This window comes from Hydra vulgaris, chromosome 05, assembly GCF_038396675.1.
Source record: "Hydra vulgaris chromosome 05, alternate assembly HydraT2T_AEP".
Taxonomy (NCBI): domain Eukaryota; kingdom Metazoa; phylum Cnidaria; class Hydrozoa; order Anthoathecata; family Hydridae; genus Hydra; species Hydra vulgaris.
Window position 1 is genome coordinate 8,259,119 of NC_088924.1, and position 23,382 is coordinate 8,282,500.

The 23,382-nt window shown below is 28.2% G+C and overlaps 1 protein-coding gene across 1 annotated transcript; it reads left to right on the forward strand.

Moving 5' to 3' along the window:
• The first annotated feature begins 20,597 nt into the window (after window positions 1-20,597).
• LOC136080156 (uncharacterized) lies at window positions 20,598-21,712 on the forward strand. Its single transcript, XM_065796769.1, has 3 exons — window positions 20,598-20,652; window positions 20,841-20,987; window positions 21,219-21,712. The coding sequence occupies exons 1-3, from the start codon at window positions 20,598-20,600 to the stop codon at window positions 21,710-21,712; spliced, it is 696 nt and encodes a 231-aa protein (XP_065652841.1).
• The last annotated feature ends 1,670 nt before the right edge of the window (window positions 21,713-23,382 follow it).

The window sequence follows — 23,382 nt, forward strand, 5'->3', positions numbered from 1 at the left end:
TACAAAAAGTTATGACGTTTTAAGTACCGATTTTTTGATATTAGGATTTGTTGAAGAAATTGTGGTCAAAATAAAGTTTTTATTAACTAAAACTATTATAACTTAATTAATTCTTATCAAAAAGTTTATAAAGGTTTCTAGATTATGGGCACATCTGGGGGCAAATGGGGGCACAAGGCCATTATCCATACCGGCAATAAAGACTAAAAATATTTATGAAAAAGTGTTTTTTTTTTTAATGAAAATGAAAATTTTTATATACAAGATGTTTTGTAAGTAGCTATCAGACCACAGCCAAATATAGAAGTTTCATCATTGTCTTGGTGGATGTAAGGGTGATGGTTTCAAACACCCTATTATCAAAAATGACTCTTTTTTTTTTATAAATATTTATCTTTATAATTAAAAAGAAATCTAGTATCAAATCAAAAATTAGATTTTACTACTTTACAACATCACTAGGAGCGCACCCTTTGTTTCAAGGGGTGTAGATGGGGGAAGGGGGCGTGTCATTGCCCTTCCCCCCTCTTTTACAACCTAAAAAAAAAAATATATTTTTAATGAGATTTGAAAAAATGTTTAAATGTAATTAAAATAATAAACTTTAATATAAAAACATCTTTTACCAAAATTCAAAATACATCACATAATGCTTAGTGATAGTTATAGATGGTTCCCCCTCTGACCTAAAAACAAAAAATGTTTTATAATATTATTTTAATTAGTTTACATCTGGGCTTTTAGTTAATGATTAAGATATTAAATTCCATTAATGAAACTATATAATAATCATTGTTAACAATAGACACGAAGTGAATGTAAGCTAGACCCGTCTATCAAAAAAATTGCAAGTCCCACTACTCGCTTTATATTTTTGCAAGTTCCACTACTCGCTGTACTTATTTTTTGCAAGTTCCACAACTCGGTGTACATATCTTGCAAGCTCCACTACTCACTGTACATTTTTTTTTGTAAGTTCCACTACTCGCTGTAATTTTTTTTGCAAGTTCCACTACTAACTGTACATTTTTTTTGCAAGTTTCACTACTTGCTGTAATTTTTTTTTCAAGTTCCATTACTTGCTGTAATTTTTTTCAAGTTCCACTACTTGCAGTAAATTTTTTTTGCAAGTTCCACAACTCGATGTACATATCTTTGCAAGTTCGACTACTTGCTGCACACACACACTTGTGCAAGACTGTCATTGCTGTATCGGAATCATACCATTCATAACTTTTATTGATATAGCATGTAATAAATATATATTAGATTATATTATTTATTTAATATATACTATAATATTGTATATATTAAATATATAATATACTATAAATATAATATACTATAAATGTCTATATTTATTCAGATAAAAGTTAGTATATTACTAATATATGATATATTCTAAATACATAAAAAAGTAATTTATTACACTATTATATGATATAAAGCTTTTTAAAAATGTAATAATATGATTGGACTGAGCAAAAAAAATGTATTACTGATTTATTATATAAATGTTATTTTTACATTGATACTTTATAAATGTAATGTTAGTACTTATATCACAAAATCATTGTATAGAAAAATAAAATAAATTTTTTAATAATAATTATTATTGGCTTATATAAACGAATATTTAATATCCTTCAGTACCCCCTCCTTCCCCCTCCTGCCCAAACAGAAGTCGGAAAAACAAAATTTTGGTACCAAAAGTGAGGGTAAAAATAGGATATCTGCTAGTTAAAATAAATTCTTGAAAGTTGGCATGTGCATAGAAAACGTATAAACTTAAAAAAAAAGAATAGGATAGAAAAAAAAAGATCATATCTTCAACATTTACTAAGCACAAGAAGTATAACACACTTTTTGATATCAATAAATCACACTTTAACTTTCGTCAATACAATAAAAAATACTCTTTAAAAAAGTTCAGCTATTCTACTTTTAAAAAAACTTCTGAGTTAATGTAAAATTCTAAAAAAATATGCTACAAAACACTATCCAACCATACTGCCTAAACGCTAAGTTCTAAAAACGTGGAACAGTTTTTTAGCACAAAATTCGGTTCTGTAAAACGCGGGATTTGACATACCTATATATATACATACATGCATACATACATACATATATACATACATACATACATACATACATACATACATACATACATACATACATACATACATACATACATACATACATACATACATACATACATACATACATACATACATACATACATACATACATACATACATACATACATACATACATACATACATACATACATACTTTTTGTGCATCATCAGCAGGTCGTTGATACGAGTTTCAACATAAAACGGTAAAACAATGAAAACGGCCTTTGTTTCCAGACTATCAATTCTTGTGATTATGCTGGAACAGTTTTTCCTGTTTCAAATCGCTCCTTTAGTCGCTGTTGCCTTGAATTAACTTTTTCTTTGGTAATTTTATAAAATATAATTCTGTTTATATTGATGATGCAAAACTCAAGCATATCATCAACTGTCAATATTTGGTTTTCTAATGATCTTTTGAAACTTGCTCTTGCTGTTATTCTTTTAACGGTACCACCTATTCCATCACAAATGGATTTTCCATGGCTGGTTGCAAAAAATACCCATTCAGCTGTAATCTCGAAATCTTCCTTATGGTGGCATAGATTTTTTATAGATTTTATAATGAGCAGAATATCCCTCAGAAAAATAATAAATTCTATTGATACCAACTAAATATTCTTTAATGTACTCTACAATTTTCTTTTGAAATTCATACGCAAAGCTGTATCATGATAATTGTCATCACTTAAAAAACAAAACAACTTATGCTGAATATTTGTTTTAGAAATTTCCTTAAAATATATAACCATAGGATGTAGTGTACATTGTTCTTTATTCCAATGATAACTTTGTATTTTATCGTGTATAACAATTTGATAGTTCTCTGCAAAATCTGCCTGTATAATACATTCATTGTAACCTAAATTATCTTTTAGCTCTTTCAATTTGTGAGTTTGGCATTTAGCAATATATGAATGTGAAGTTAGTTGATTAATGTGAGAAACAACTAGTTCTTTATATTCAAATAAGTTAACTGTCTGAGTAATTAATTGTGATCTATCAATACTTTGCTATTGATTAAATTGAATTTTTTCTTCCTCGTTAATCTCAATTAACTCCTCATCTAAAAATGCCTTTAAGTTATTATAGCCTGGACATTTGGCACATCTATGAACAATGCATTCATTATTGCTTGTATCACAAACTAATTTTGACATTAAATCTTTGTATATAACATTCCATTGGACAGCATTTACAAGCAATAATCTATTTTGTTATGGAAGACCACTTTTAACCTTAACACAATCTTTTTTACCAGACATTCTAGAATGTTCATCTTGTTGAAAAAAATCTTGAACCAAAGCTGTAAGAAAGTCAGGTATTTTTTTGCCTATTTTCTTATCAGGTATAGCAAGAATACCATTTTCACTTTTAAGTTTCCTAGCACGTCGTAAAAGATGTTCAGAAACTTCAAAATATTGTGAAGCGTATTTTCTACACCAAAATTCAGGTGTAAGTGTTAATATTTGAATTTTATTTTTAAGTAGTTTATTTTAAATTTTTCATTAAAATTGTCAAATTATCAAGATCATTTGTTTTTTTTTATCTGTAGGATGACTTAGAAAGTTGCGGCTACACCTAAGTCATCTATATTTACTCTATAAGCACTTGCTTCTCCTTCTTCCTTTTTTGAGTAGGTTTTGACTAATTTTCTTTTCGCTGTTACAACTCGTTGATGCTTTGCGACTCCATGAACTTTAATTGGTGAAACTCCAATTGATATTAAAGGTTGTTTAACTGTTGTTTATTACAAGATTTACCGTTAACAAATGATACATCATCATCAATTTCACACTCCATTTCATTATCAGAAACTTTATCACAATGTTACAAAAACTGAATACATGAGCGACAAAATTTCCATCCTGGTTTACAGTCTAAATTTTTGGATTAAAAGTTACGAGCCATTTCATGAGATATGGTTGTTTGACTTAAAATAAACTCATTAATTTTTAATAAACATTATACTCTGCTTCTAAATTTATATATATATATATATATATATATATATATATATATATATATATATATATATATATATATATATATATATATATATATATATATATATATATGTATATATATATATATATATACATACATATATATATATATATATATTTATATGTCTATATATATATATATATATAACATATATATATATATATATATATATATATATATATATATATATATATATATATATATATATATATATATATATATATATATATATATATATATATATATATATAGAATAATAAGACAATTTGTCAGTCTACCCTATCTGTCAAAAAGTTAGGTTATTACTCAATTAGCTGTCAGTTGATAAAAAATGTGGTTGGAGTAAAATCATAATTGATTTCAATTATTTATTTTTGGAACATTTTTTTGCAAGTTTTTCAAGTTCAGAACTGTTGAGACTTAAGTATTGATTAATAGTTCAATTAGTTATAGTTAATAATATATATAATTTTTGCTTATTTTAATGCATAAATCCTGACATGTAATCATTCTCACCTCTCATTAATTTTTTTAGAATAAGCAAGTTTCCAGACTTAACCCCAAGAAAAAGTAGGGAAGTAAAAACCTTACTTCTTCATTCTACACTTTCTCAGAGAGAGATAGCAGCAATTGCACGTGTTTCAAAGTCAGTAATGAGCCGAATTAAAAGAGAAATTGATACAAATTTGCCTCTAGAACCAGACCATGTCGGCAAAAGTGTGAGAAAAAGGATCACTACTCCACGTTGTAACCGTAAAATTAGAGACATCTGTCTTAAAAAAACAGAAAAAAAAGTGTGGCACAACTAGCTACAATGATAAACAATAAAGGAATTAACGTCTCCAAAAGGATGGTTCAGAGAAGGTTGGCTGAAGAGAGTTTAATGGGTCATCGTCTAATAAAAAAATCAAGTTTAACTGAAGCCGTGAAAAAAAGCAACTGAAATGGGCTAGAAAACACCAGCATTTGACTATTGAAGACTGGAGTAAAGTAATCATAATTTATAATATTGTAAGAAACCAGAAAAATTTAAGATTAATAATTTTACAATATCTTTGAAACGTTTTACCGGTCTGCTTCTGGGACAAATCAACATTTTAAATTTTGAATGAAAAAAGATTGTTTGTTTGACACGCACAGGAGAAAAATTCCACCAGGACTGCCTTTTGGAAAAAATTAAACATCCTGTGAGTGTAATGGTGTGGTCTGTGATCTCAGCCAAGGGTATAAGCTGCTTTTACATAGTGGAAGAGATCATGAGGCAGGACCAGTACAAGCTAGTACTGAAAAACAGACTCCGGCCCCAGGCCCAAGAATGGTTCCCTGGTAATGAAAAGTATATGTTCATGCATGACTCAGCACCGTGCTATAAAGCTAGAAGTGTTAAAGCATTCCTAACTGGAAAAAAGTGCGTGTTTTGCCATGGCCAGGAAATTCACCTAATATGAACCCCATAGAAAATCTATGGGAGTTCACAAAGCGGAAAATTGCCAAAGAAATTATCACTACCAAGCAGCAATTGATAGAAACCCTTATAAGAAAGAGGCTTAGCAACCCCAGTGCTCCCCTCCCCTCCAACACAATGCAAAAGCCTGCATAGAAAGCATGCCCCAATGCCTGAAAGCCGTTATTGTAGCGAAGGGTGTTATGTTAAAACTTTTTATAAAAAAGGAAATAGCTATGAATAAGTAATTGCTTTGTTTTACATTATAAATTAAGCTCTCCAACAATAAAAACAATAAAAAAATAACTACAAGATACGTATTTGTTCATTAAAGTAGTATATACTTTAAAATTACTTAAAAAGTAAAGTGACCCTAATAATTTGGCAACGCACTGTATATATATATATGTATATATACATATATATATATATATACAGTATATATATAAATATATATATATATATATATATATATATATATATATATATATATATATATATATATATATATATATATATATATATATATATATACATAACTTTAAGCTTCTTTTTGTGTCTTTTTAAAACATCACAACACTTATCATTCTTCAGTAGAAGTATTGGTCCTAAAACATACTCATGATGATAAAAAATAGTCTTAATCTCTTTGCATGATGTAGTGTCAAGCAAACCAGACCTCCAAATATTAGTATCTAAAAAATGCTTTTCTAGATTACAAAATATTTTTAATCCTTGTTTTCAAACGAAACATATTTTGTAACATTCATCATTTAAAATGTTTCCAAATTCACAAAATTCCATTTTATCAATATACTATTATTTATTATCCTTAAAAAAGATGCATGAAAAATGTATAGTTAATTCAATGTGTTCATGGGGTCAAGTTGTGCAGGATTAGAAATTTTTACATCATTAATGAGCATTCTAATTTTAATTTTACAATATTATAAACGTTTCTAAATAATAAAACAATTAAAACAACAGAAACAGCAAATCAGCAACATCTAAAAGAACATTTTGATATAGCCAAAGCTGTTTCAGTTACAAAACTGTCAAATTACGCCTTTTTTTTTCAAAATATGTAAAGGTACAAATTTTCAGCTTTCCGACACACATATATCAGAAATTAGGACCAAAACTATTTTTAAAAATGGTGGATTTTTGTTGGTTGGAGGCAAACTTAAAGTAACTATCTTAGAAACAGATTGAAATTAGACGATAAAATTTTCAGGATGATCATAATTTACTAAAATCTTTAAGTGGTTTAAAAATCGGCAAAATCTGTGACTTACCGTTGCATTTTTAACAAAATTGGACGTTTTCACATGGAATTACCCTAAACTTTTACCCTACTTAAACTTTTTCATAATCTTTAGGCCAATGATCTTCGCAAATAAAAGTATTTAGGCTATCTGGAATATTTTCACGAGGTATAGCACTTATCCATCTTTTTCGTTCATCTACATTTTTTTATTTGGAAGACGAAAAACTTTTACAGACTTTGTAACATCGCAGTTACCTGTACATCCAGTAACACAACAGTTAAAAACCATATTATAACAACTTAATTATTTAGCTCTAAAAATATAGCAAATTTAGTATACTTATAAGTGAAACTCAATGAAACGGCGTACTTTTTCAGCTTCAACATCTTCTGAGTTCATCGGAATCATTGCTTCAGAAGTATTTGATGAATATGACGCATTTAATTGTATGGATTCTTCTGTTGATAAAGAATTTGACTGTTCTTGTCGAGTGCAAAGTTTTTGATGGATTTTGATCAACTGTATGATTCCTCTATTCAACAGTTCTGTATTAAACAGTTGATGACCCGATGTAAAGCAAAATCTAGGATCCAGAACTATTCAGTATCAATTGTATTCAAAGTATCAATTGCGTTGGTCAGTAACAATTTTAATCCCAAATCACCTGCTGGAACGTACTCGATTTCTATTTTCATTTGAATCCATCGAACGTAGAATTCACTCATTGATAATTTTGGTGATTAAGAATCCATCATGGCCGAATGTATTGGTAAAAATGTATTGAAATATTCATCTATTAGGCTTCATGTTGCATCATTTAACTATAACTTGTCGTGTCTTATCCTTTGATATAATTCTGCATAGGTATGAAAATCTTTTATCATCAAAAAAGTGAAATCCCAACGAGGTGCAATGATTTTTAAACGTTTGAATATATGCTACTTTTTTGGATTCAATAGCAACCTTTCTTATACTATTCAATGCATCTTCAAACATTGATGTTACGTCCTCGGCAGCTAGCTGACACACATGTGCGCCACAAAACATGGCTGAACAGAGCAATCCAACCAATATTTCAACGCAAACAGTGTGGGCTTCACTATAATTCCCTTCTTCATTCTCTAAAGCGCCAATATCAATTTCCTCGTCTTCGAAATCTATAAATTCGTCACCATAAATTTCAAGGAATACTTTCATTTGATCTTGTGCATTTTGGAGAATATTTGAAGCCTTCATTATATTCTCTCTCTGATCTGTGCAAGTTGCGTAGATATCATTAGCACATTTTCCAATTTTTCCAATCACATTTTTCAATTGAGCAGCCAAAATTTCGCTAAACTGTCAACCTTCTTGAGTAATTATGCCTAAGGTTCTGTCAACTATTTTCCCTTCTTTGATATATCTGCAACTAACTCCAAACACGTTTCTTCCATATCGCGACGCACTATCAAACATCAACAACATAAGAACATTTTCAGTTTCTTCTCTTATTAGCGAAAAAATATTTTTACATGCATGTTGAATGTAGCGTTTCATGCTGTGACGATTTATAAAAATTTTGAATTTTTTGAGTGGATTTTTTACTAAAGACATTTGTCCGATTTCATCAGCTGATGCTTAAGACAAGTTACGGCGCATCATTAATCGAATTATTTCTCTAATTAATTGGTTTACATCAACTTCTAGCTTGATTCGTTTAAATAATTGAATTTCATCGTCATTTCGATGCCTTGTAGCTTCAACTAATTCAATTTCGTCGGCTTTTTCTTTGTGTTTTCAAAGAAGGTGATGTTTGAGGTTACTTAATTTGCCTTAGTAAAAATTTTTGAACATTTTACATTTTCCTCATTCTTTATTAATTTCAAATTGAGTTTTTACTTGTTCATTTAATAAATTATTCTCCATTTTTGACATTAAATCGTAAGAAAAACAAAAAAAATAATTATTAAAATAAATATTTCACTCAAAACATTTTATGCAAGTTTATGGCAGTTAACTATGCAGTTATAATACAATTGTCAGTTTTTTTAATGTTAAATATATCATAACTATTATAACTATAAGTATATTATTCGTAGTTAGTTATGAATTATTAGAATCTTTTGAATTCAATTTTTTATAATGAAATCTTTTTCAAGATCAACTACTAATTAAAAATAACTGAAAATTTTTTTTTTATTATTATTTTAATCAAAAGAATAATTTTAAGTTTATTTATACTAATAAAAGTCACTTTCAGTAGTAAAAACTCAGCTTAAGATGGTTTTTACATTCTTATAAGGAAATTGCCAATACTAATCATGCTGATCAATACAATCAAATACTATCAAATGATGCGTCAATACTAGGCAATATTAGTCAATACTATCAAACGATACATCGTTAAAAAGGGCAAAAAAGACCTTTTTGAAACAGCTGATATTTGCTTATAGGGATTAAAATAAAAGTTTTATGAAGCAAAAAAGCAACAAATTTGTTAGACTATTTTCACTTTATTCTGTAAATTATGCTGAAATGCGCAATAAAATTGTTAGCTTGATTTTTCCTTCAAGAATATCAAACAGTAGATATGTCAGACATAAAATTATGTCAAAATATGTCAATAGAAAATATGTCTGACATATTTTATATCAGTAGAAAATAATTCAGACATAAAATTATGTCAAAATATGTCGATAGAAATTATGTGGGGCATATTTTATGTCGGCACAAAATATGTCTCAGACATATTTGACAGATAACAACCCTGAGTGAAATTTAACACATAATAAATTAAAAAACCACCTTCTTTTTCTTTTTCTCAAGTTTTTTTAAAAGCCGTAGGTTTACTCGGCCTGCCACTATAGTAGACCATGGTCTAAATTCAAACTAGATCTTTATTCAGAGCATTTAACGACAAATTTTTCGAAAAAAACTTAAACAAGTATAACACAAGAGCAACCAAAAAATTTAAATTACCATTTAAAACAAAAATCTCAAGATTTTCTATTTTATATCGAGGTTCCTATTTATACAATAAAATGCTGTGAGTAAAAATAATTTTTGTAGTGATATTTACATCAATTACATAGTAAACTTACGTGTTTATGCGTACTACACGTCTAGTATAAAAGTACTCAATGACAAGACTTATTTCAATCCTCTGTGAGCTCCCAATAACTTTGTAAAAGTAATTTCAATTTACATTTTTTTTCTCTTTTAAAAACTACTTTTATAGCAAAGTTGTTTACGACTGTTTCTTAGATTAGAACTTATTTTACTGTTTTATCTTTATGCTAACGATATTTAATTTTTTATATACCTATACCATCAAACTGTTATTTTGAAATGGCTACTTATCTCATTGTATTTGTAAAATATATGTACTAAAAAAAAAAGAAGAAAAAAAAAAACTTAATGCAATAGAGGTTGACTTATCAGAAATATATATGCTAGAAACTGGTTGTTTAAAAGATTTAGAGTCCGCGGTGCTGTGTGATAAGACCTTAAGGACTTCTGGGATAACCATAATAACCGAAGAAAAGAATTATTGCTATGTTCTAAATTCCGAATAGAGGTTGACTTATCAGAAATATATATGCTAGAAACTGGTTGTTTAAAAGATTTAGAGTCTGCGGTGCTGTGTGATAAGACCTTAAGGACTTCTGGGATAACCATAATAACCGAAGAAAAGAATTATTGCTATGTTCTAAATTCCGACTAAATTCCGAATAATGATGAATATCATCTACAGAGTTAACTATAGTTCTAATGCTTAAAGATTTGAGACCAGTCAAAAAAAGTGAAACATAAAATAGATTTTTTAAATAAAAGAAATTACGTCAATACTGACAAATTCACCAAATTTGAACAAGTTAAAAAAAGAAAAAAAAAAAGAAATTAGTAATGAAAGAGAGAAAAAAAAAAAAAAAAGTTGAAGACAATATTTTAATAAGTAAAAAAGCAAGTAAAAGTTTATACTTAAATATTTCTGTTAAAGTTTTTTTGTTTATATAAAATATTTTCAAAAAGTAAACCAGAGAATGTCTGGATTTAATGCACCAAGTGTCATCTTTGGGCTTATGAGTCCCGCTTATTTAAATAATTTTTTTGTTTTATTTTTTTATTACTATATTTACTTTTTTGCTTTATAAATTACAATAATTGTCTTATATATTTTATTTGCCCATTTTAAAATAAAAACTTTTTTAAAATGGGCAAATAAAATATATGTTTTGAGTTCTAAAACATGATTTACGTTACGTTCATTACGTCACCAAAACGTAAGTAATAGTCATGATATTGACAAAAGGTATTTCAGTTACAATTACTAAAAAATTAATAAAAAAAAAAAAAGTAGGATATAAAATATTGTAAAATTACACTTATATGACTTATAATACAAAAGATTTTTTTTTGAGGTCCTGGCTAATGCCCATGTTTTCTTATTATGAACGCAGTTTGATTATTTCACCCATATTCATTTGCTTCAAAAAAACACTTTTTTGTAAATATTAATATTTACAAAAAAAGTACCACATTGGCTACAGAGCTCAAAGAGTAAAAACAGAGACAAAATGTCCTAATTTCTCCTCTATATATAATTACTATTGCTTACACCATGCACTCATTTCACATTAAAAGTATTTAATCAATACCCCGCTTAATATGAGATTAAAATTTTTTTAGAGTGGTTTCATTCCAAGGCTCTAATAAACAATTTTTTGTACACAAGTTTTTTTTATTTGACATAAGCATGAACTCACAAAGTAATGAACTTTTGCAAAAATAACGCATTTGTTGGGGTCTGGAAATGAGCAGAGGGAAAAGATGTTTTTCATGTTTTAAACTTTCACAATAAAAAGAACAAAAAAGATCAAGTTTTTCCTCACAGAGTCTTAATTTTAAAAAATTTCTAAATAGTCTATTAAGTTTAATGAATATCACAGCGTAAATGAGCTTCATACCTCCTACTTCTGCTTTTAAAAATATTTTGCGTTGCGTAATTTATGGACGATCCCTTATCCAAAGACAGGTGTATATGTATTACGGCGTGTTTTACTCAAGTTAAACACGTTTTTTTTTGAGGTTGCTATCGGTAGTTTCATATTCCATAAGGAAAGTTATTATAATATAATACTACTTTTTTTTTAGTCACATATTGAATTGTTATTATATAAGTTGTAAAAAACAAATAAAAGATATTATATTTATATACATTTATATATATATATATATATATATTTATATATATACATATATATATATATATATATATATATATATATATATATATATATATATATATATATATATATATATATATATATATATATATATATATATATATATATATATATATATATTTAGACTTCGATAGTTTTTATTTTGTCACATTTAGCATTTACAAGTTACATGCTATATATTCTTAGCTGTTGTCAAATTTTATTAAGTAAAGTGCGAAGCCATGAAATGTAAATTCGACTCACGCCCTTACTTCTAATCAAATATATTATTGGATTTAAGGCTGAATTAAGTTTACATAGTACTAGAGTGCAAAGTACTAACTTTATTGCAAAGCCAAATGGTTTCTGCAAAGTAAACATAGCTGCAAGATAGTAATGTGTTGCAACGGATGGTAGGTAGGAAAGCATAAAAGAAAACGAAATAAACATCATTGTTTGAGTAAACCGTTTTTCAATAGAAATATTTTTTTCATTTTTAATTGTGCCATATTTTAGTTTTTTTGAATTTTTTTGCAATACCAACACATTTATAACCAATCCAATGATCAGATTTGTAACGATGTAAGTTGCACTTGCGTAGAAAAAGTAAGGAAAGATTGTAATGGATTTAGGTAAAAAGTAATGAATCATGGCATACCAAATTCCACCTCCAATAGATAAAATCAGATAAAAAATAATAATTGGAACTAAGTGTACTCCTTTGTAATGCAAACCGCAGCACTTTTTATTGTAAAATAGTACAACAAAACGATCGATTGAAATCAATACCATGATTGAACCGGAAAGTGTTAGCGGAAATACAATCCAAAACGCAATAATCGAAATACTAAAGCAACTAAAGTGATTTAAATATACAAACAAACTAATATTAAAAGGTGTATGTATAATAGCAATCATGAAATCAATAAATGACAAAAATAAGACTAGTTTTTCATTTCGTGAATATTTATTTTTTCCTTTTGATTTGTAAATTCCATAAGCTAGCATAGTATTTGAGATTAAAATAAAAAAGCCAATGATTGCGTTTAACCAATTGAGTACTCCTCCAATCCATTCCGTAGCAACTTCTTCAAAAGGAAAGCGACAAAAATTACTTTTATTTAAGGCTAAATCTTTGTTTATAATATCAAGGCTCATGGCAACTCACAAAAAAAGTTTTTTAAGTGCCAGGGCAACTTACGAAAAAATGTTTTTAACTAATGTAGAATCATTACAAAATAATAATAATTGAACGAATGTAAATGATATATATCAGTATTTTGAAAGTTACCGACCAAATGGTTTTATAATTTCTTTGCTTTAATATTTTCTGTCCAAAATTAAATAACGTAAAATGTTTTTTATTCTTTTATTTTTATTTTTAATTCAATAAATTTTTAGTGCATTTTAACGGTTCTTATATATAAAAAGTGCAGATGGCTGAAAAACAATGCATATGTGTAATAATAAATAAAAACTCAATAAATAGAAATATAAGTGTTAAGATTAAATGTAATTTAAATCACGTTTTAATAAGATTAAATACGAAAAAACAATAATATTCGAAAAACTTTATTATTAAAAAAAAAAAAAATTGTCGGTTTTAAAAATATGTTTTCAAACCTTGAATTACAATTTAAAGTTTTACATAAATTTTAGCAAAACTTTAATTGCCGAAGATAACCTCAGTCAAAACTTTAAGAGCCAAACTTTTTGGTGTTAAAAATTTTTTGGCGTAATAAATTTTTTGGTGTTAAAAATTTTTTGGTGTTAGAAATAGGTAATGTTTAGACATGCGGCAATCTTTTGTAAAGCTCAAAAAGAGTGTTATGCAACTTTAAATACGAGAACAATGAGTTCATAAATTGTTGTCGATTATGCACTAACAGATTTCAAGTTTCTTATAATAATTTCTAAGTGTTTGAAAACAGTCGCTTTAAAGTAAACTTTACAAGATCATATTTAAGAATATGTGGAAATTAATGAGGGAAATTTAAAATTTATCAATGAATAGAGGTGACCTGATATTAATAGATGCAATCTCAATTAGTAATTCAAGATGTGTTGCGGCTTTAGCATAATTATTCTTTTTACTCTAAGCCAATTTACTATAGTACTAATTACATTACGATCTGCCGGCTCTCCCCGTAAGCAATGCAATGCTCACGGCGTAAGCAATGCTCACGGCGACTATTAACTATTTACAAAGAATTTTTTTTTGCATATGCGTGGCAATAGCTGGTGTATTACATTGCCTCTTCTGTACCTTAAAAAATCAATTGGATCATTCTTTTCCAAAACTTTACTAAAAAAACAAAACAAATTGACCCAGCGAGATTTTGTTTGCTGGGTTTTACGTTACTTAAATAATTGCTTGCAAATGCTTACGAACTTGTTATAACCCAGCCGGTACAACTTTAAGTTATTATAATATAAAACTACGTTTCCGTAACTGTTTCACCGTTACGGAAACGTAGTTTTATATTATAATAACTTTCCTTATGGAATATGAAACTACTGATAGCCTGCGACATTTCAATTTGACTTTAAAACCTCAAAAAAAACGTGTTTAACTCGAGTAAAACACGCCGTAATATACACTTGTCTTTGGATAAGGGATCGTCCATAAATTACGCAACGCAAAATATTTTTAAAAACAGAAGTAGGAGGTATTAAGCTCATTTACGCTGTGATATTCATTAAACTTAATAGACTATTCAGATATTTTTTTTAAATTAAGACTCTGTGAGGAAAAACTTGATCTTTTTTGTTCTTTTTATTGTGAAAGTTTAAAACATGAAAAACATCTTTTCCTTCTGCTCATTTCCAGACTTCAACAAATGCGTTATTTTTGCAAAAGTTCATTACTTTGTAAGTTCATGCTTATGTCAAATAAAAAAAACTTGTGTACAAAAAATTGTTTATTAGAGCCTTGGAATGAAACCACTCTAAAACGTATATCTCCCCCCTCCCTCTCCTTAAATATTAAAGAACAGACTTTTCCACACACAAAATATTTTTTTTTTAATAAAATTACAATTTTTTTAATATATATAACTTTATTAACAATATGTGGGATAAATATATGCGTGCGTATTACATGTATACATATGCGTATTAGGGTAGATTAGGGTAATATGAGCATACTCAAAGGTTTCTTTGATGTAAGCAGTGAAGTTCAAGTTGCTTTGTATGTTTTTAATCGACTTTATGTGGTGATAACAGGAATCAGTTCAATTAGCGTAAATTTATATGCAGTAATTAGCAGCTATCATCTAATTAAAACGCTGCTGAACTTTTTGCGTTGTTAAAATAATATCATCATGCATATAGGGATCCTTAAAAATTGTTTAATCGCAAAAATTTTGGATCCAGTATAATTATTTTTGAAAATATTCAAACTTTTGCTTAAGGTCAGTTCGGAATACTTGTGTGCTATCAAAAATTTATTAAAATTATAAATATAAATATGTAATTATCTAATTTATGTAAATTTAGCATTATGTTCATAAAAAAAATCTTTTAAATAAATATAATTATGAATATTTATGGATAATTATGAAATTACTGAAAAGGAACTCTTAGATGCAGTATATCTTTTAAAACTAAACAAAAGTGTGGGGTATGATAATATTAGTAGAAACGTAATTAAAAAATCGATAAAATACTTAACAATCCCTCTTTTACATATTTTTGATCTATCTTTAAAACTAGGTATTCATCCGGAGAAATTTAAAATTGCGAGGATCATACCTATTTTCAAATCAGGAGACATTTCTAATCCTGAAAATTACAGACCAATTTCAATTCTTCCTTGCTTCTCGAAAATCTTAGAGCGAATTATGTATAACCGAATTTTAACTTTTCTTAATATAAATAATATTCTATATAATAAACAGTTTGGATTTCAGCCAGGGTATTCAACTGACCATGCCATTATTAATATTGTTCACAATATATTTAAAGCATTTGACGAAAGTAAATTTACCCTCGGAGTTTTTATAGATCTTAGCAAAGCCTTTGATACAGTAGACCATAGCATTCTTGTAAAAAAACTTGAAAGTTATGGAATTAAAAGCACATATTTAGAATGGCTCAAAAGTTATCTAAGCAATAGAAAACAATACATAGCACACGAAGAAGGAAAAACTGATTACTTGACTATAACTTGCGGTGTTCCCCAAGGCTCAATTCTGGGTCCACTGTTATTTCTTATTTATGTAAACAACTTCCATAAGTTTTCAAACATTTTAAACTCAGTTTTATTTGCAGATGACACAAATTTATTTTATTCTAGTGGAGATGTCAACCTTTTATTTAAAATAGTAAACAAGGAATTTTTAAATCTAGTGGAATGGTTTAAGGCAAACAAATTGTCCTTAAATTTAAAGAAAACTAAGTATACTTTTTTTCATACAATTCACAATAAAGGGAATATTCCTTTAAAACTTCCTGATCTTAATATTGGTAACTCTAAAGTAATTAGAGAGTCATCATTAAAGTTTTTAGGAGTGATACTAGACGAAAACTTGACATGGAGAGAACACATAAGAACGTTAGAAGATAAAATTTCAAAAAATATGGGCATTCTATACAAAGCTAAGCAATTATTAAACCAAAACTGTTTAAAAATCTTATATTTCTCCCTCATACATTGTTATATAAACTATGCAAATATTGCATGGTGCAGCTCTAATGTAAGTAAAGTTAAAGAATTGCTTAATAGACAAAAACACGCTGTCAGAATTATTTCAGGTGCAGGTCGTTTTACACATTCTAAGGAACCATCTAAAAATCATCACATACTTAATATTTTTCAGTTGAACCTTTATCAAATTTTTATATTTATGTACAAATTTCATAATAAAGTAACTCCTATAATATTTAATACACTTTTCAATAAAATTAACCACGAGTACCCTACAAGATTTTCAAATTACAATTATAAGCAACCTAAAATGCGCTATTTAGTTACTAAATTTTCTATTTCCATCAGAGGTCCTAAATTATAGAACACTTTCTTAAATAACCAGCTGAAAAATTGTTCTTCGCTTTCTCTTTTCAAACAAAAACTAAAACAAAAACTTCTTAACGATGTTAATGAATTAAATTCTTTTTAAGATTCTTTATTTCGTCTTCTTTTTTTTTTTTTTCTTTTTTTCTTTTTTTCTTTTTTTTTCTTTTCTATTTTAACAACTTTCTTGTTAACTGGTTTTTAATTTAAATTTTCCTAAAATTCTCCTATTAACTTATTTTTAATTTTTAGGTGTAATTATTATTATTATTATTATTATTATTATTATTATTATTATTATTATTATTATTATTATTATTATTATTATTTGTTTATCTTTTTTTTAAGATTTTTTTTTGATTATAGATTAGTTACTGATCTTAACATACTTGTAAAATTTGTATTTATTTTTTATATCGTGCAAAGTAATTTTATGTTTACATTTTAATGTAATTGTACATGCTTGCTGATGAAAGCAATCGGGGCGTAGTGATAAGGCAAATATTGTCTTCTTTTAGCCTCGGTCATGTAAATTTTATTTATATAAAACGGCATTGTATTATTTTTTTAATAACGAAATAAATAAATAAAAAAAAAAAATAAAAAGTAACGCTAAATAACATTACATTGTAACGTAATATAATAACATTTTTTACATTTACATAACTTTAAATTCACCTAAATTAGATAATATCAATATGTATTGATATCTAATTTTAATAAATTTTTGAGACACTCGTATTCCGAGCTGACAATATTACACATATTGTATGTTTTACACAAATGCAGAGTTGACGACACTGGGTGATCAGGGGGGCGATTTTTTTTAAATTTTTTTTTTTTAAATTGGCAATTGTATGCACCACACGTATAGTATCACCCATATCAAATGTATTGCACATTTCTATGAATCGCACATATTTTATATATCACAACTACAATACAACTTATACGATAACTACAATACGCAAGTTGGATATTATAAATAACATAAATGTGATACTTGCATTCATCTCTAATAAAAATGTCACAACAGCTAGTATTCTATGTAGAAATCAAATAAGCAGGGGGATATAATAATTTTAGTCAAAAATTGTTTTTTACAACTCCACTGCACATCACGTCAAAAAGTTTCGTCAAAAATTATATGAAAATAAAATAAAAAATAAAATTGAACAATCAACTTCTTCAACTTTACAAGATTGTTCAAAAGGTAGTATGTTAGTTGAAAAAAAAGTGTGAAATGAAAAGCAAATGCCTATCAAAGTAAGATAATTGCTTTTTCATTTCACATGTAAAGTTCATTTCAATTAAAGTATTCATCAAAATGATATGGGATATTAATGATGAAAAGTCAAAGCAAATACATAAAAGAAAGCAAGATTGGTTGCTTTAGATAACCATCCAATTGGTATAAGTAGTACTAAAGGGTGTTAACCACAGGTATTAAACAGCTATGGTTGTCATGGAAGCTTCACATCCAATCCATTGAATGTAAAATATCTAATAAAATTTCCATGCTTTATAAAACAAAATATTTAAATACTAGAACTCTATTAATAAATGTTTTTTATTTATTCTAGTATCTTTCTTATTATTATTGCATAAGAAGTACAAACCACAAAAAACTTAATCAACTTTAAAGTAAACAAGAGCATGCTTGTATTAAGCGCAAAAAGAATTGTATGTTGCAAACCACTATTAAATCGTCTCAAGGCCTTAAATGTTTATAAACTAAACATTTACCAAATATATATACTATTCGTGTTTAAAATGACGCATGGAAAATCTCCACTTATATTTCAATCTTACTTTAGTGAAATATTGAACAGGGAAACAAATTCAATGTTCCGAGAATTAATTTATAAATGAGTTTTTATCAAATTCATTATCGAGGACCTTTTTTATAGCATTTTTTTTTATAAAGTTCAATAAAGAAAACTACTCACTAAAGTAATTTAAAATAGAATCTAAAAGAATCTTACTTCAATTAGTTTTTAAATACAATAAACTTTAAATATTTTTTTAAAGATTATTTTAAAATAGAAAAAACGTTTTCATCACTACATATATATATTGTTAAATATATTTAACATACTTAATATATTACATAATAAATCCGTGATTATATATATTTCCGGAAAATTAGTTATATTTTTTTTTCAGAAAAATATTATTATCATTATTATAGAGAAATTGTTATAACACGGAAAAAATAGTATTATTACGTAAAAAAAAAAAAAAAATAAATTAAAAATAAAAAAGTTTTCAAAAAAAGTTTATTGAAACTTCACGGATATAAACTATATCAAAGAGTATTTATCGAGTTAAAAGCAAATCATAAATACATACACCTTAAAATCGCTTCCACTGGTAATTGCTAAAAATGGTGACACAAAAACAGTTTAAAGACGCTCTGGAAAACGCTGATAAAATTGCCAAAAAAGAGCTTAAACAAGCTCTTCGTGTAATTAAATCACTTACTGCGAGAATTGATGAACTTACTAATAGAATTGATTTGCAGGATATTGAAATAAAGTCCCTGAAAGATAGCAAAAGTAGTAAAAAACCTTTGTTATCTAAGTTGTTAAACAAGTCAGCAAACCCGGTACATTAGCAAACGTAGCTGTAGTGAGCGTGCTCAATAAGCATAATAGGGGCGTGACTAATAGAGAGAAGAGAATTGTTGTGTTTGGTCTACCTGAATCTGTAAAAACTCAACCAAGCGATATAACTGAAAATGACACCGCGGAATTCAAAAAGGTTATGGCATCCTTAAATAAATCAGTCAATATAGTTAGAGTTAAACGTTTCAAAAAAAATAAGAACTTTTATTTTTGTAAACCTGCTCCTCTTATGATTGAAGTTGATTCGGTATCTATCAGAAACAACGTTATAGCATCGACAAAACAATTAGAAAAACTTGACAAGCCCTTTAGATTTGTCATCCGCAGCGATAAGTTGCGATGCATTGATGTCTCACAGGAAGTTGAAATCAATGGACGTAAAAAGCATCCTTCATCAAATGGAGAGATGCACAAGCAGCCAGAATTGCAAAAACACAATGAATCAAAATGTTTACGTGCTAATATTTATTTAAATACATTAAGTAGAAAAATAAAATCTGCTAAATCTAACCCTTAAAATACATTTTTAAAATGTTTTTATACTAACGCAACTTCCCTTAATCTGGATAAAATGAACGAATTATCTGCACTTTGTGACATAAACATGTATGATTTAATCTTTATTTCTGAGACATGGTTTACTAAAATATCTGCTTCTCAATTGAACAACTACTCGCTAGTGAAGAAAAATTGAATTAGTTACGGTAGAGGTGTTGCTATCTACATCAAGCGTGATCTAGTCGTGAATGAGGTATCTGATCGTCATCTAAGAGAGATCTTAAACAACAGCAACTCCGAGCAAATATGGTGTGAAATTAAAATCGGTAACGAAATTGTTCTTATTAGTTGTGTCTAAAGACCACCTTTATCGCATATAAATGATATAAATAAAACAATTATGTTGGCTAAGCAAGCTGTTGATAGAAAAGCGTATAGTTGTATGTTACTAGCAGGTGATTTCAACTTTCCGGATATCAAATGGCACGATGATGACACTATCGAATTACTAATGGTCAAAATAGTGCCGCAAGTGTTTTTCTTGATACTTTGGCTAATCATAACCTAGAACAATTAGTTGATTTCTCAACATTCGAAGCATCTAATGATAAAGCAAAATAAATTTTGGATTTAATTATTACAGACTTATCAACAAGAGTAATAAACTTATCTAGCTCTCTGCCGTTAGGTAATTCGTCGCAAGGTCATCGCATGCTGAGTTGGGATTATGTCGTCCTTTCTAAAAATGAGACTACTTTCTCAAACAAAAAAGGTGACTATATAAATTTCGGTAAAAAGATTATGGAAAATAACTGGAAGCAATTATTTGAAAAAAAAAACACTTATGAGTGCTCTAAACTTTTCTGCAAAAAATAAATAATAAACTCAGCAAGCAATTTATTCCGTTAAACAAAGTCCATACCACTCGTAATGCGCCGTGGATGAATAAGGAGGTACTGGCTATGATAAAGCAAAAAAAAGCAACTGGGCAATTACTTATCTGCGACTAACTGGAGATCAGCGACACTGATTCGTGAATATAGGAAACTAAGAAGCCAAGTGCAGAAAGCGTGTAAACGTCGTGTTCAGGTATTTGAAGCACAACTAGCATCAGATAAAATTAATCCTAAAAGGGTGTACGCCTATGCTAAGGCGCAACAGAATGTTCATGTATCTATTAGTGCTATATCTGATGCAAAAGGTGAAACGTTAACAGAGGAAATACATATCGCAAACAGACTTAACGAACACTTCAAATCAGTTTTTGTTGTAAATGACAGTAAAAGTAGTCAGTTACCTATTTTTGAAAGAAGGCATTATCAAGAAGACTTAGGCGATATAATTATTAATTTTGAAGCGACGCTAGCTTATTTGAAAGGTTTGAACCCGAATAAATCTATTGGTGCTGATAACATTAGTCCAAAGGTACTTAAAGAATGCGCAGTTCAAATGACTTACCCTCTTACTTTACTTTACAATAAAGCACTGTCGGAAGGCTCGACACCTACAGCTTGAAAACAGTCACACGTGGCACAGCTGTTTAAAAAAGGAAGTCGTCTTGATGCCGCTAATTACAGACCAGTGTCTATTACATCAGCTCCATGTAAAGTAATGGAAAAGATTATCAGGGAACAGATAACTAAATATCTTGAAAAAAAGACGTGCATGTCCAAAAAAGGATGCACGTCTGACTTATTGGAGAGTGTCGACTACATCACGAAAGCGTTACGTAAAAGAAATTTTGTCGATATTGCATTTTTGGACTTCGCGAAAGCGTTTGATAAAGTTTCTCACCGTAGACTACTTCATGAATTGAAAACATATGGGATTAATGGCAATGTACTAAAATGGATTGAGTCATTTTTGATTATTAGAAAATAGCGAACTGTTTTAGGTGAACACTCTAGCGACTGGACCGATGTTCTAAGCGGAGTTCCTCAAGGGTCTGTACTTGGTCCAACACTATTTATCATTTATATAAACAACTTAACGGATAATTTAAAATCAGTTCATAAAATCTATGCTGACGACACTAAACTGTTACGAGAAATAAGATTGAGTTTCACGATACTGATCGCCTAATCCTTTAATACGATTTAAATATTGTCACAGAATGGTCAAAGGAATGGCTAATGGAATTAAATGTTCCAAAATTTAAAATTATGCACCTTGGTTATGGAAATAGTAACCATGAATATGTAATGAATGATGAAATGAAATACATCACTTACTCTTGAGGCAACGGATATTGAGAGAGACTTGGGTATCTTTATATCTAATGGTCTAAAATGGAAGCAACACATAGAGGTTGCTACACGTAAAGTGAATATGATACTTGGCCTATTAAAAAAAACATTTAGATCAAGAGATATGAAGCTTTGGAGTAAATTATACACTAAGTATGTTAGGCCGCACCTGGAACTCGCTATTCCGGCATGGTGTCCTTACCTAAAAGGTGACATCAAAGAAATCGAAAAAATTCAGCACAAAGCAACAAAAGTACCTCATGATTTAATAGGATTACCTTACGCTGAAAGGTGTCATCAGCTCAATTTTATTACTTTGGAAACTCGCAGGAGACGTGGCGACTTAATCCAACAGTTTAAACTAGAAAACGGTTTTGAGAGTATCAATTGGCATAATCCACCAATTCGCAGATCACCTTCCAACGTCCAAATGCGTAAATTCACATATAATAATGCTCGTCACAATTTTTTTACAAATCGTATTGTCAATGATTGGAATAACTTGCCGTCAGCATGCAAAAAGGTTCCGTCGATTAATTCATTTAAGAATAGAATTGACATAGAAGAATAGAGTTTTTTTTTTTTTTCTACAGCTGCAAACAGTACATCTTTTACTAAAGATGAGCTGCACGTTATTAATTAATTCGTGCTTTAGCAGCTACAAATATTGGCTTTTTAGATACTATTTGTCATAGATGTAAACATTAATTAAAAGAAACCAATCTTTTTTCCCTTTTTCCCAATTTTGATATCAACTAACTTGCTATGAAATAACGATTGCTTTTTTTTACTTAAAGTTTATATTTCACAAACTATATATTTTTGTATAACTTGTTGGTTTTGTTTAATTGTTTTGTAATTATTTGTCATTTTATCTACGAGGACTTATTTAAACATATTACTATTACGAAACATTTAATATATTTGTATGAGTATACA

Bases quoted from the DNA above. Each gene is read 5' to 3' on its own strand.
- LOC136080156 (XM_065796769.1), top strand. From the start codon at position 20,598: ATGTTGGCTAAGCAAGCTGTTGATAGAAAAGCGTATAGTTGTATGTTA. The intron at 20,653-20,840 runs GTGATTTCAACT...TAATTATTACAG, and splicing joins TAGTTGTATGTTACTAGCAG to ACTTATCAACAAGAGTAATA. The intron at 20,988-21,218 runs GTAAAAAGATTA...ACTGGAGATCAG, and splicing joins AGGTGACTATATAAATTTCG to CGACACTGATTCGTGAATAT.